The 13,472-nt window shown below is 50.9% G+C and overlaps 1 protein-coding gene across 7 annotated transcripts in view; it reads right to left on the bottom strand.

Annotated features, from left to right (window-relative positions):
* CAMTA2 (calmodulin binding transcription activator 2) overlaps positions 1–13,472 on the bottom strand; it is an 809,661-nt gene that overhangs the window by 617,452 nt on the left and 178,737 nt on the right. For all 7 annotated transcript variants that reach the window (XM_078668358.1, XM_078668360.1, XM_078668361.1 and 4 more), the window contains exon 4: positions 8,742–8,809. In XM_078668358.1, the coding sequence (XP_078524484.1) occupies positions 8,742–8,809 (68 nt within the window). The remainder of the gene's footprint in view (positions 1–8,741; positions 8,810–13,472) is intronic.

Below are 13,472 nucleotides of genomic sequence, written 5' to 3'. Positions count from 1 at the left end.
CTGCTGCAGGGTGACTACTCCTTAGTCACAAGGGAGAATCTTGGGAAGAAGTCTTGAGTTCCTTTCGTGGAAAGTAGTTTCAGGATTCAAAGATGATCTGATTTGGAAGGGGGCCAGTTCCTACCTTTATCCTGAAAAAGGGGGCTGGCACGCGACTAGGTCCTGCCCTATGGGTGGGACCAGGAGGGGGGTGGTTACACCCCTCTCCTTTGGCGGGCTTTCCCCAGGCCAGGGGCTGGAGTGCCCCTGGAACTCGTTCCAGCCGGCCTATGCACAGTGAGCACCGGGGTGCCACTTGCAGTCACCTTCCTCTAAAGCCCTGCCTACCTAGAATACACAAAACCCTGTCTGGGACGGTGCTGGCACCGCCCCTGGCAGGAAACCCTTTGTCCTTGCCTCCTGCTCTGGGAGGACTCCCAGCAGCAGGAGGGCAGACTTGTGTCTCGGTGGCAGCATCCATTTTGTGGAGCTAAGGCTATGTCTGACTTTAACCGGGGTTACAGGTTACATACATGTCGTGTCCCTCTAGAAGGGTGGAATGCTAACCCCGTCGCCAGAATTGGCGAGGGGTTAGTATTCCAATTCGTATGACACCTTACTCGACATGTTTTGATAAAGCGATACCAGAGTTGGCATATAACCGCGAGGATTATAAGGCACTTAAGAGTATATGGTATGCGATATCATGGAAACGGCTAAGGGATGGATCCCGAAAGCCGCAGACAGGCTCAGCTTATGCCAGAGCACTATCTCACACGATTCCAAGCACTCTGCCTTTAGGATTGTCAAGGCCTGCCATAGGAGTGACTGATAGGAGATCTGTGTGTCCATTTTTAGGGTTAGATATAGGTATACTATATCTAAAGCAAAGGGTGATTACACCACCTTGCCCCAGCTGTCAAGCAGCCAGTTGTGTCAGATTTGGATGGCCAGCCAGGGGTGGCATAATACATGCTGCAGCCCCTGGTAGGCCCTGGGTACACCTATGCCCTGGGTACCTAAGGTACACTGTACAGGGACTGACAAGGTGACTCAGTATCCAATTAGATATGTACCTAAGGTACATGGAATCCATTTTACAGAGAGAGCAGTAGGCCTGGGGTCCTGAATAGCAGGGCCCTAGGTCAACTAAGTCAGAAAACCAGCAAAACACCAGGCAAAAAGTTGGGGGCAACCATAGTCAGGGATCTACCTTCCTACACGAAGACTCTGAGTTTACAGCGCTATGGGTATCATCAGATGTTCCATGCTGGCTTTGCCCGGGGATCCCGGGGGGTGGCGGTCTTGGTTCACCGAAGGGTGTCCTACACACATTCTACACAGTGGATTGATGCCCAGGGCAGATATGTCTTTATCAAAGGAACGATTGGCGAGGAACAAGTGGTCTTTGGCAGTGTGTATGCTCCCCCCCTTGCAATGGTCTCTGGTGGAGAAGCTGTTTGCGGTCTGGGCTGAGGTACCGGACGTCTTGTCAGTGATAGGAGGCGACTGGAATGATGTAATGGATGGCTCTGCGGATCGCTACAGGCCGAGTGGCGGACAGCTGGCGGCTGCCCCTACGAGACTGAGTGATATGGTGAGAGGTATGGGATGGATGGATGCCTGGCGCTATCAACACCCACACAGTCGGGAATTTACTTATGTTTCGGCGGTCCATCGATCCTTCTCACGGTTGGACCACTTGTTCGTCCCGTGCGCCGCCATCAGAAGGGTGGCGTCGACTGCTATTTTGCCGCGTGGGCTTTCTGATCATTCCCCCGTTACGATTGATATCCTCCTTGACAGAAGGCGACAGCCATTTCGATGGCGCCTCTCTACTTGGCATCTGCAACGGGATGACTACCAGTCCCATATGCGAGAGGCCATTGCACACTACTGGGAGGAGAATGAGGGGCCAGATTCGGACGTGGTGACCCTCTGGGAGGCCATGAAGCCTACACTCAGAGGAGTGGATATAGCCTGGTGTGCGAGGGCCCGTAGGACAGGAGGGGAGGAACTGGAGAAGGCAGCGGATCGAGTCCGCACTCTGGAAGCACGGTCTACGGAGACAGGGGCGGAGGAGGACACGCGGCGGCTCCTTCAATCGCAGAGTGATGCTGCTTCCCTACTTCTTGAGGAGTCGCACCATATATGGCTTGCAACGCAGAGTAGAATATACCAATGGGGGGACAAATCCAGTTCAATGTTGTACAGGTTGTGCCAGGGCACGTTCCAGGCTCAGACGCTGCCGGCGCTGAGAGATGAGGCCGGGTCTTCTATAACCGATCCAGGGGTTATAGCCGACAGTTTTGCGCGCTACTATGAGGCGCAATATGCCCCCAGAGACTCTCTTCCTGCGGAGGCAGTGGATAAATTTCTGGCGGACCTCCCGCCGCAGGGGATCTCCGACGAGGAGCGTGACAGTCTCGAGCTTCCTTTGTCCGCGGAGGAACTGGGCACGGCGCTGGGTGAGCTGAATGCCGTGAAGGCCCCGGGGCCAAACGGCTTCCCGTGCGAGTTTCTACGGAAATACCATCTCCAGTTAGGGCCCCATTTCAAGAAGGCATTGGATGCTGCTAGGGAACTGGGTCAGCTGCCGCCGGATTGGAGGCATGCCGAGATAGTGGTGTTCTGCAAACCGGGGAGACCACCGGATCGCCACGAATCGTACCGCCCTATCTCACTCCTGAACATGGAGGCGAAGATACTCGCGAAGGCGCTTGCCAACCGCCTCCTGCCTCTGATTACCGCTCTGGTCCACCCGGACCAGGCTGGTTTTATGCCACACAGGGCCACTAGACACAATATTAGGCGGGCCCAGGTGGCTCTGGAGATGATGAAAGCCACCGGCTCCCAGGCGGCACTTCTATTGGTTGATATCGATAGGGCCTTCGATTCGCTGAGCTGGACGTACTTACGGGCACTCCTACCCCGTTTGAATCTCGGCCCTCACTTTCTCTCGTATACACGGCTGCTGAATACCGACCTGACGGCGTCCGTGCGGGTGGCCGGTGCGATCTCGGACGCCTTTCCCATCGGGCGAGGTACCCGACAGGGATGCCCGCTCTCGCCATACTTATTTGCTCTCGCAATGGAACCCCTTGCGGCGTGGGTGCGAATAGATGCGCAGATGAAGGGGTTCGAGTGGGAGGCTGGGCCTTCAGACCGCATTGCGCTCTACGCGGACGACGTGCTGTTCTTTCTTGCAGATCTCAATAGGTCAGGTTCCAGGGTTCTTGAGATTATGAGAGTGTTTGGCGAGGTCTCAGGGCTTAATCTCAACGTAAAGAAGTCTGTTTTGTGGACCCTAGGCAGCGGTGTGGCACTTGGTGCCTGGGCATCCGCCCTACAAAAGGCGACGGGGGTTTTAAATACCTGGGGGTGTTTCTGACTGACATCCCTGGAGTCTCGTGGGCGCGTAATATTGTTCCGGTCTGGGACAGAGTCAGATCGGACATAAAGACATGGTCCCGTATGCCCTTGAACCTATATGGCCGGTCGGCCATCTTTAAGATGGTCGCTCTCCCTTGTCTGCTCTACCAACTGCAGAATCATCCCTATCCTATCTTGCCACAATGGTTCCGCCAAGTCGATTCGGCACTGGGCCGCTTTCTCTGGGCGGGGGGGGGGGGGGGGGGGCGGTTTGTGTGGCCCTTCACACCTGTTTCCTCTCTACATACTGCGGTGGCCTGGCATCTTCGGACATCCTCTCCTACTATCAGGCGTCCCATCTCTTGATACTTAACGAATGGTGGTATGGGGATCGGGGCGATCCGGCATATGCACTGGAGAGGTATCTAATGGAACCCGATACCTTGCACACGCTACTGTACTCAGCAGGGAAAAGAAAGAGGCTCCCAGTGGTTACACAGACTGTCTTCCGGGTCTGGCGTCGGGCTCTTGGTCGTATGGGATGGTGGAATAGGCTGACCGGGGAGACCCCGTTGTGGCAGAACGGCCGCCTGCCGGCCTTGTCGGCCCTGCCGGGGTATCGCGGCTGGGACTCCATAGGGATCTCGGCGTTAGGGCATGTCATGAGGGGCACAACCCTTAAATCCTTCCAGGAGTTGAGGGATGAGTACGATATGCCAAATACCCAGTTCTTCAAATACCTGCAGTTACGCCACGCTATCTCCCCCGCCTTGGAGGGGTTGGACTCCCTACCGGAATTCAGTCCCATAGAGGCTAAACTGTTCATGGGAGAACTGACGGAAAAGAAGATATCCTGCATATACCAATCCCTTGTTACCCATTGTGCGTCCTCCCTAGACGGCCTGCGGTCCAAATGGGAGAGGGACGTTGGTGAAATAGATGAAGAAAGATGGAGGGAGGCTCTTGCGGCTCCGAGGGGGGCGGCTGTGGCCGCACGGCTGCGCTTTATCCAATTTCAATACCTACATAGGGCTTACTATACGAGAGAGAGGCTGTGGCGGGCTGGATTGATTGCCTCCCCCGACTGTCTGCGGTGTGGCAGAGAGGTGGGCACGTTCCTACATACTGTGTGGACCTGCGGGGCAATGGTAAGATATTGGAGGCGTATATGGGACTGTTTGGATGAGGTTCTGGGCTGGCAGCTCCCGCGTACGTCGCAGCTGGGTCTTCTGCATGTCTTGGAGCAGGTGGGCGGCAACATCTATAAAAGACATCTCCTGCTCCTGGGCCTCACAGTGGCCAAAAGGGATGTGGCCCGCGCCTGGAAAGACCCTGGGGCTCCTCCGATTGAGGTTTGGAAACGGGGCATGTATTATTGTATGGGACTGGAACGCCCAGTGTTTGAGGCCCGTGGCTGCCCCAGAAAACACTATAAAATCTCGAAGAGGTGGGCAGAATACAGGGGGCTGTGGCTGGAGCCGCCGCCGCGGCGAGACGCGATAGTGGACCAGTTGTCCTATGTACCGGGGCGAGAGTGAGAGTGTACTACCATATCTGTATAAATTGCTTTGTTTAGATCCTGGTGACCATCGTGAACGGGGCTAGGGTGGGACCCGGGTGGGGGGGGTGTTACGGGGTTGGGGGGGTCCGGGTAGTTAATATCACTGTTTTATCCTGCCTACTGTACTGATTGCTGTAACTGTGCTTCCTGATTTTTGCTCACAGCCCCTCCAGTGTTTGGAGTGCTGTAGATGTCTCTGCAATCATTTCTGAAATGTCAATAAAATCTAGTTCTGAAAAAAAAAAAGTATGCCACAGATCTTAGGACCTCCCTGACAGAACTCTGGGGAATAGTACATGACAATATGCAGAAAGCACAAAACACCCAAAAGAAGTATTATGACCGCAACAGCAAACTCAGGGAGTTCCAGCCAGGCGACAGGGTCCTTATTTTGCTTCCCTCCACAGAGGACAAACTCTTGATGAAATGGCAAGGACCCTACACCATAGAAAAAAGGGTGACTCCGGTCACTTACAGCGTGTTCCTGCCACATCGGGCAACAGGAAACAGATATACCATGTCAATCTGTTGAAATAATGGATAGACTAAACTTCCTCCTCCTCAGGGGTTACTAATACGGCCCTCTTGGCTTGTTCCTACCCTCCCTTAGACATTCCCCCTGTCCCCGGTACAGGAGCACTCTGATCATCCAGTCCTTACAGGCACGACATTGACAGAAACCCAGAAAACTCAGGTTACGACCTTACTAACATCTTTTTCCGGTCTGTTCTCTACACGTCCAGGATTAACCTCCTTGGTCCAACATAAGATCACTTCCATAGTCCCCGATATCGTAAAATTGAAACCCTACAGAATCCCAGAAGCGCGCCGAGGGGCCGTAGAAAAGGAAGTGTCCGACATGCTACAAACAGGTATTATAGAACCGTCCCAAAGCAACTGGTGTTCACGTTCCTGGGGCGGAGCAGATCGGTGCTGACTACCTATCCCGGTACCCGTCCTTCGAATGGCCCCATCGTCCATTCCTATGGGGGAGGATCTGTGACAAGGACGGGGAGTCGGCCGGGAATGACGGCCGGAAGTGGGTCATATCGGGAGGAGACACCAGCAACTGCCCGGAAGCAGTTGGCGGTCTAGCTGTTTTCCGAGACAGGCAGGCATGGCAACCGAGGTGGGACGATAAAAGCACGTCACCAACAGAGGGCGGGCGGCGTAATCAGGAAGCAGTAGCCTGGAGCCCGGAGGAAGACGAAGAGCCCGGAGGAGCGGAGCTGATTCCGGAGGTGGAGCCCAGCTGTCCCGGAGGTGGAGCGGAGCAGAGCCCGAAGAAGCCCAGCTGTCCCGAAGGTGGAGCGGACCAGATCCCGGTGGAGCCCAGCTGTCCCGGAGGAGGAGCGGAGCCAGTGCTGGAGGAGCCCAGCAGTCCCGGAATTGGAGAGGAGCGACTTTCGGAGGAGCCAGGAGGGCACAGGCTCGGCGAGGACCGGAACCCAAGGGAGCACCCTCCACATACCTACAAGGCGCACACACCCGGTGGCCCTAGGAAGGGAGCACACGCCCTGGGTCCGGACGCCACGGCCCGGTAGACGGGCCGTGGCCCAAGGCAAGTACCTTTAAGGGGTGCCTTCTGGTGGGGGTGGTGGGGTGACAAGAGGTAGCACCCTCCAAACCACGTCGTCCTCCTTCCTTCACGAACCCTCTCTCCCCTCCTTCACTGCGTATGGTGACGGTAGCACAAACTTTCTGTGAGAGGACGGATGTGACTAATCCCGGCCCCTTTTGTTTTTCTTTTGCCCTTCCGAGGAGTACCAACGGGAAGAAGACCTACGCGAAGGCAAGACGGTACCCCATGACGCAGATCACCTCGCCCGGAAGAACATCCGAACATCATCCTCTGTTCTGTCCGTGTTTTCTGCCATGTCCTATTTTTGACTAAAAAGTGTGCCTAAAACACCTAAAAATAAAGACACTTGAAACAAAAGTCCAAGACGTCCCTAGATTCGTTGTGTTGACCGCTCGGACAAACCTTATAGACTGTTAATAGTAGAGTCAAATTTCTCAGATCCTGCAAGAATGTATATGGATAGAAAAAACAACAACACTTGAAGGGTAGCCATCACCATCTATAAACCCAGTACCTGGAACAACATTCCACCACAGAACAGGCTTGTTTGCAATTACTGTAATTCAGAAAGAAGCTGAAGACACATCTTCAAGGAGCACCTACTAAGCGACAATGTCTCACCCTCCCTATGTACATGACTGGATATCTAAACTACAACCATTTGAAGGTGAGAGCTACGGAAAACAAGGACATCTATAAATTCATTCATGCTACCCATATGCATATCAAAAAAGAGGCTTTTCTAAATTGCTGTATTGTTACTCATTTTCAGAAGACATCTTTAGTGTATCTGGCATCTGGTAGCTCCAACTCATGCTGCTGTTCAACTTCACAGCCTTTGTCACACTGACCAAGGTGAACTTGGCTTCCCAAACAAGAAAGAACTATCACATGCCGCTAGGTCAAAGGAGACTATGAAAGTCATGTGAATAGGGCCCAATTGGAGAGAGAGTGAGTGTTTGTCTGTCTGTCTGTCTGTCTGTTTGTTTGTCTGTCTGTCTGTCTGTGATAGTTGCTTGCTCTTCACACTCTGAAAGTTAAAGAACTTCAGGAACATCACCAATGAGGCTCTAGATGAAGCTATGAGAAAAACATCCTCAGAGGAGCAACACAAACAGAAGGGGGTCGATAAGAGTCAGAGAGTGTGCTAGGAACTTGTACTCTCCTTTGCTTCCTCTGCTGGCTGCCCCTTAACTTTGGATGCAACTTAATTTAACTGTGTTAATACTCTACACTAAACAGCTGTGATCCACTGGCAGTAATCTGACTGGGAGCCTCTGCAGATCTTTGGGGCCCAAAACAACACCCAAAAGAGAGGAAGAGTGGCAAAGCACAATGGATTACAATGTGGGATTCAAAGATGAAAGTGCGAGTGGAGATTCAGAGCCCGTTCCAAGTCGCAGTGGCGCTTATATGCAGCTCCCCTTCATCACTTCCAGTGCGGTACAAAGCCTATGTGGACCTGCACAGTGACAAATACCCGCGTGTAGAGGCACTGTAATGATAAAATTCCCATACCCAGTCTGGCGCCTGGTAAATACTCTAAAGGTGAGAATTTTGCGGTTATAAATATCCATTAGAACAGAGGTTTCCATCAAGGTGGAGAACTTTCAGCCTCTTGCCCTTTGTTAAGATTAGGGGTGGGCGTAATTTGCGTAGTCGCTCTACACAAAGCTCTGCAAAACGGTAAAAAATCTCAGCGAGCATGCAAAAGTTCTGCGAACACGGGGGAATTGCTTGTTCCGCCCGTTCGCGATGCTTTTTTTCTGTTCGGGAACGCTGCTTGCGTGCTCGGGGAGAAATATCTTGCGAACACGCATTTGAAAGCACAAACAAGCAAAAAATTCCACGAAGCCGGGGAATCGAGGAATGTTTGGCAATTCCACGTTCTCCGCAGAATGCTAACTTACCCAAATTCCACGAGCGGAATGGAATTGACCGCCCAGGCCTAGTTATGATGTCAGGCGGAGGTTGGTCATGTTTTAACGCCAGTAATGAACCGTGGTTTGACTTGATGATGACAGCAGCTTGCAAGCTTATTACACCGTATTTCAATGTATGCAATCAGTCAAGAAACTTGTATTTCTAAGCCTTCTGCGTACTGCATCACTGAGTGAGTATATGTACATATGAGAGCAATGGACAGCGGGCTGCTCCTTGTCGACTCCCCGGAGTTCTTAGTGACCCAAGTACGTTATGTCCTGTGACAAGGGAAGTGAATCTTTGTTAGAAATAATTCTCTCTTACCTAGTTTTGGGAGAGCAAGATAGCCATTCTTCGTGCTTCTCAAAAGTGATTAAATATGAAGCAATCTCCTAGAAAAAGAGAATAAAAACACGTTTAGAACCCATTTCACCAACTTCAGAGGCTCATTTTGCAAATCGGAGGCCATCTACCCAACTTGTCTCTGGGTATGATAGATTCATACAAAGGGAAAGTAGAAAGACAGTAAGCCCATGCAGTCTATCACCAATGATGCATCTATCTGCAAAGCAGGCAACATCTAAAAATTGGGTTCTCCAAAGTGAAGTCAATTACGATCTGTCTTTTATCAAGCTAGACCCAGACATCAAAATATATTCAGCATTGCTAGAAGATCCCTGAAAATTTTATTTAGGACTCCGACGCCCACATTCGTCCAGACATAAGACTAGCTGGCTCTGTTGCCTTTGGAGATGTGCAGACACTAACAACATACGTAAACACAAACATTATGATTATGTTAAGAGCAAAAGAGAGCGATTTTAAGAAATATAAACCTTTTTGCACACCAGACCATGGAAATGTCTTTTATAGGGATCTGAAAATGAACTCTTTCACATATTTACCTATAAAAAAGTATTTTCTCCTTTCAAATAAAACCCCCAACAGGCTAGACACTGAAGTTACTGGGTATTATTTTCTCTGATGAGTATTGGTAGAGATTTGAATAATACAAATCTGGAAGAGGAAAATTTTGAGGTATCCACTGTGCGTAAGCAAGTAGCAATTAAGGAGAAGGGGGATCGATTAGAAGCAACAAAGAACTTGTTGTGGGGCTTTCCCCCCTCAGTTGAAATGACCCCTGAAGGTGTAAAATCATCAGACCAAGCCGTGGGTGGTTTTGGAGAAAAACCAGACTATGGATCTCCCTGGAGTCAATCTACCGATGTATTTCAGATCATAGAGTAGAGCCACGCATGGAGAATTTAAAAACCCACACAGCTTGTCATAAACTTCAAAACACAGTTAGAAAGATTGCTAAAACGTGTTATTAATTTACTGAGAGAATGAATGACGTTGAGGCACGACGAATCTCCACACTGGAGGATTAAATCGTGGCACAGAAGGCGGCTACAAAAGCTATAAGCCTACACAAAGATGACATACAAATTAAGCTTGTGGACTTGGAGAATAGGCGTCGGAGGAATAATCTTAGAATATTAGGGGTGCCCGAGGGGGTTGAGGGCCATGATGTTCGTAAGTCTTTTCCTGAACTGACAGGGTGGAACTAAGCTAATGAAGTGCAAAGGGCACACAGGTTCCCATTCAAACAACGGGCTGTGAAAGCGGGTCAATCTGAACTAAGACCACTGGCGATTTTGATTTGTCTGAATAATTTCTTGGCGCACCAGGCCATTTATGATCTTGCACAGCCTGATAGACAGTAGGCGGGGAAGGGCACACAATTTTTTGTAAGACCTGATTATTGTCATCATACGTTAAGAAAAGTTGGTAGTTGCGCCAATTAATCACCTCCTTTTAGGAAAAGGGGGCACAAGCTTTTTTGTTAAACCCTGCCACACTTAAAGTAATGTGTAAGGGTCAAACGCGCTTTTTTATCTCAGAGGTGCAAGCTAAGGATTATTTGATGACTATCTGAGTGGACCTTTGGCTATGTAATGGGTTCTTACTTCTTCTGGCGCAGGGAGACATATGAAGATTAGGATGTGGGATCAAAAGTTAAGGAAGAAATTAATGTCTCCTTTCGATGTAGTAAATCTTTGGTTTTGATTATAATTTAGCTAGTAGCATGTCGGAAGGGCGGGGAACACAGGGTCGCAATTGACTTTCCATCACAAGGACCATAGGCCTATTGCCTATGTATTGGGGAAAGGGTGGAGGGTGGGGGAGGGTTTTTTGTGGCACGAGGGTGGTATTGTGTGGGAACTTGGGGTGGGGCATGGGGAATTGGGGGTGGGAAGGTGGGTGGGGGGGGGTAAAAATTCAATCCATGATGATATTAACACGACATTTTTGAGTAGTATCATGTATACATAATTATGATGCATATAGTGGTAGGATACTGTGAAAGACATGGTAGATAAAATGAGAGATTATGGGCTATGTGTCTGCTCATTTAATGTTTGTGGCCTGTATAATAATAGCAAAAGACAACGGGTTGCAGCTGACTTGCGGTTAATAAAACCTGATATTGTATGTGTACAGGAAACACATGTACCCTGGGGTAGACGTATGGTGTTGAAAGAATTGGGATTTAGCTTAGCTGTGGCATCCCGACAGACTATTATGACTAGGGGTGTGGCTATAATGGTTAGACATGGATTAGGCGTGATTGGGAAGACAACTGCAGACACCTCTGGGAGGTGGGCTATTGCAGAGTGTGTAATAGATGGAATGAAGGTGGTCATATGTCTTGTTTATGGCTCAAATGTTGATGAAGCAGAAATATTAGCAGGAGTGAATGTTGAGTTAGCTATTTGGGACACTCCGCTGATCCTATGTGGAGACTTTAATATACCTGTGGAAGGGCAGGAGAGGGATCCTAACAAGAAAAAGTATGCAGGTCAGAAACCTAAGGTTTTTAAAGCGCTACGGCAACTTATTTTGGATCATGGATTGGTCGATGCATGGTCAACCCTAAATTACGCGGATCCGGGATATACTTTCTATTTATACCTGTAGGAGGATGGATATCTGATTATGGTTACCCCAAACTTTTTGCCTAGTGTTTAGCTGGTTTTCGACTTAGTTGGCCTGGGATCCTGCTAATCAGGGCCCCAGGCTATCTGCTCTCTCTTAAAATGGACTCCATGCACCCTAGGTGCATAACCAAATTGGTACTGGACACCTTGTCAGCCCCTGTACAGTGCACTATAGGTGCCAAGGGCATAGGTGCATCCAAGGCCTACCAGGGGCTGCAGCATATCTTTTGCCACCCCTGGCTGGTACTTAAATCGACACAACTGGCTGTTCGCACAGCTGGGGCAAGGTGGTGTAATCACCCCTTGCTTAGATATAGTATACCTATGTCTAAACCTATATCTGGACACATATATACCTATAAGTCACTCCTATGGCAGGCCTTAACAATCCAGGAGGCAGAGTGCTTGGTTTTATGTGAGATAGTGCTCTGGCATGAGCTGAGCCTGTCTGCAGCTTGCGGGACCATTTCCCTATAGCTGTTCCAGTGATACTGCCATACCATATACTCTTAAGTGCATTATAATCCTCGCGGTTAATGCTAACTTTGGTTTGGCTTTATCAAAACATGTCGTGTTTGGTGTCATACACTTTGGAATACTACCCCCTCGCCAGTTCTGGCGACGGGGGTAGCATTCCACCCTTCTAGAGGGAGAAGACATGTTACTTACTGCAAATGCGGTTAATCCTAACCAGAGCCCCAGCATCACAAAATGGATGCTGCTGCCACAGACACTGGTCTGCCCTCCTGCTGCTGACCGAAACTCGACAGAGGAGGCTTGATCAAAGGATCTCCTGTCACAGGGAGGTGTTACACCACCCTAGACAGGAGATAGTGGATTGTAGCAGGGAGGGTTGAATGAAACTAGACACTGCCTGGGGCGCACAAGGTGTCCCTGGGCAGATTCCAGTCAAACCGGTTCTGGGGCACTCCAGCCCCAGTCCTGGCGGCAAACTGGACAAAGGAAAGGGGTGTAACCACCCCCTTCCTGGGTCCCACCCATAGGAGGGACCTAGCAGGTAATCCAGCCCCCAGATTTGGAATATAGGTGGGAGCAGTGCCAATGCACATCAGATTATCCTGACTGAAACTTATGAAACGAAACTCTGGACCCTTCGACATCCCACTCGACGTGGAAGACTGAAGAATCTCCCTTATGGTCAAGGAGTGACCACCCTGTGCAAACAGGCACCATCCAGCACCTCGACGTTTGCTTTGTTGCAGTTCCCGCCGGAACTCGAGCGACAGAGATCGACAAGAGCCAGCTTTCCTGACTTCCAACAGCCCGATCCACAGTCCATGCAGAGCTGGGACCCGTGGAGGCGACCTGAAGTGTGGGAGCGGCCATCTTGAAGTAACTACGAAGCGCTGACCGTGCAGCCCCCGAGGCTCCCTCGAAGCTGTGCATTGGAGTGTGAGAAGCTCCAGCCCCGAGCAGCTTTTGCACCGAAGCTCACCCCTCCACACTCGACGAGTGCTGCGTGGGGCCCTTTTGCATTTTCCTGCTCGACGCGTTGGTCCGGTCGCTTGCCCGTTGGCTAGTGGCCCCTGAACCGACGAACCTACAAATTTACACAGCTGATCTGGTTGCTCCAGACTGGCCCTCGCTCCCCTGAAAAGGAGCACCCGCTCTGACCTTGCTGGTCCGAGTGTTAAGCCTTCTTCGAATCCTGCGTGGGTTGCCCTTGCCAAGGCTTGTTGACTCCGATCGTGAAGCCGACACCGCCAACAGCGAGAGCCTTCGTGGGACAGCTCGTGATTCACTCCAGGACATCCTCGTGCCCCAGAGTCCACGTGGCAGCGGAGACAAGGCACACGACATCGACCTGACTGCGCCCGACATTGCCTGGTTCCTTCCTGGTCACTGGCTAGTGACCCAGACTCTGTCCCCTCTGCTTTCAGGTACCCTTCAACTTCGATCCACCCTTGGATCGCACCGGACACTTCTCTTCTGGACGCCTGCAGCATCTTCATCCTCAGGCACCATCGAACTGCGTGACGAAACCCGATACAGGTTGGCACCTGTGCACCCGCGTCCTGTGGGTGAGGTAACT

Source organism: Lissotriton helveticus, chromosome 12 (assembly GCF_964261635.1).
Source record: "Lissotriton helveticus chromosome 12, aLisHel1.1, whole genome shotgun sequence".
Classification (NCBI taxonomy): Eukaryota; Metazoa; Chordata; class Amphibia; order Caudata; family Salamandridae; genus Lissotriton; species Lissotriton helveticus.
This window is presented reverse-complemented; position numbering and strand designations above follow the sequence as displayed.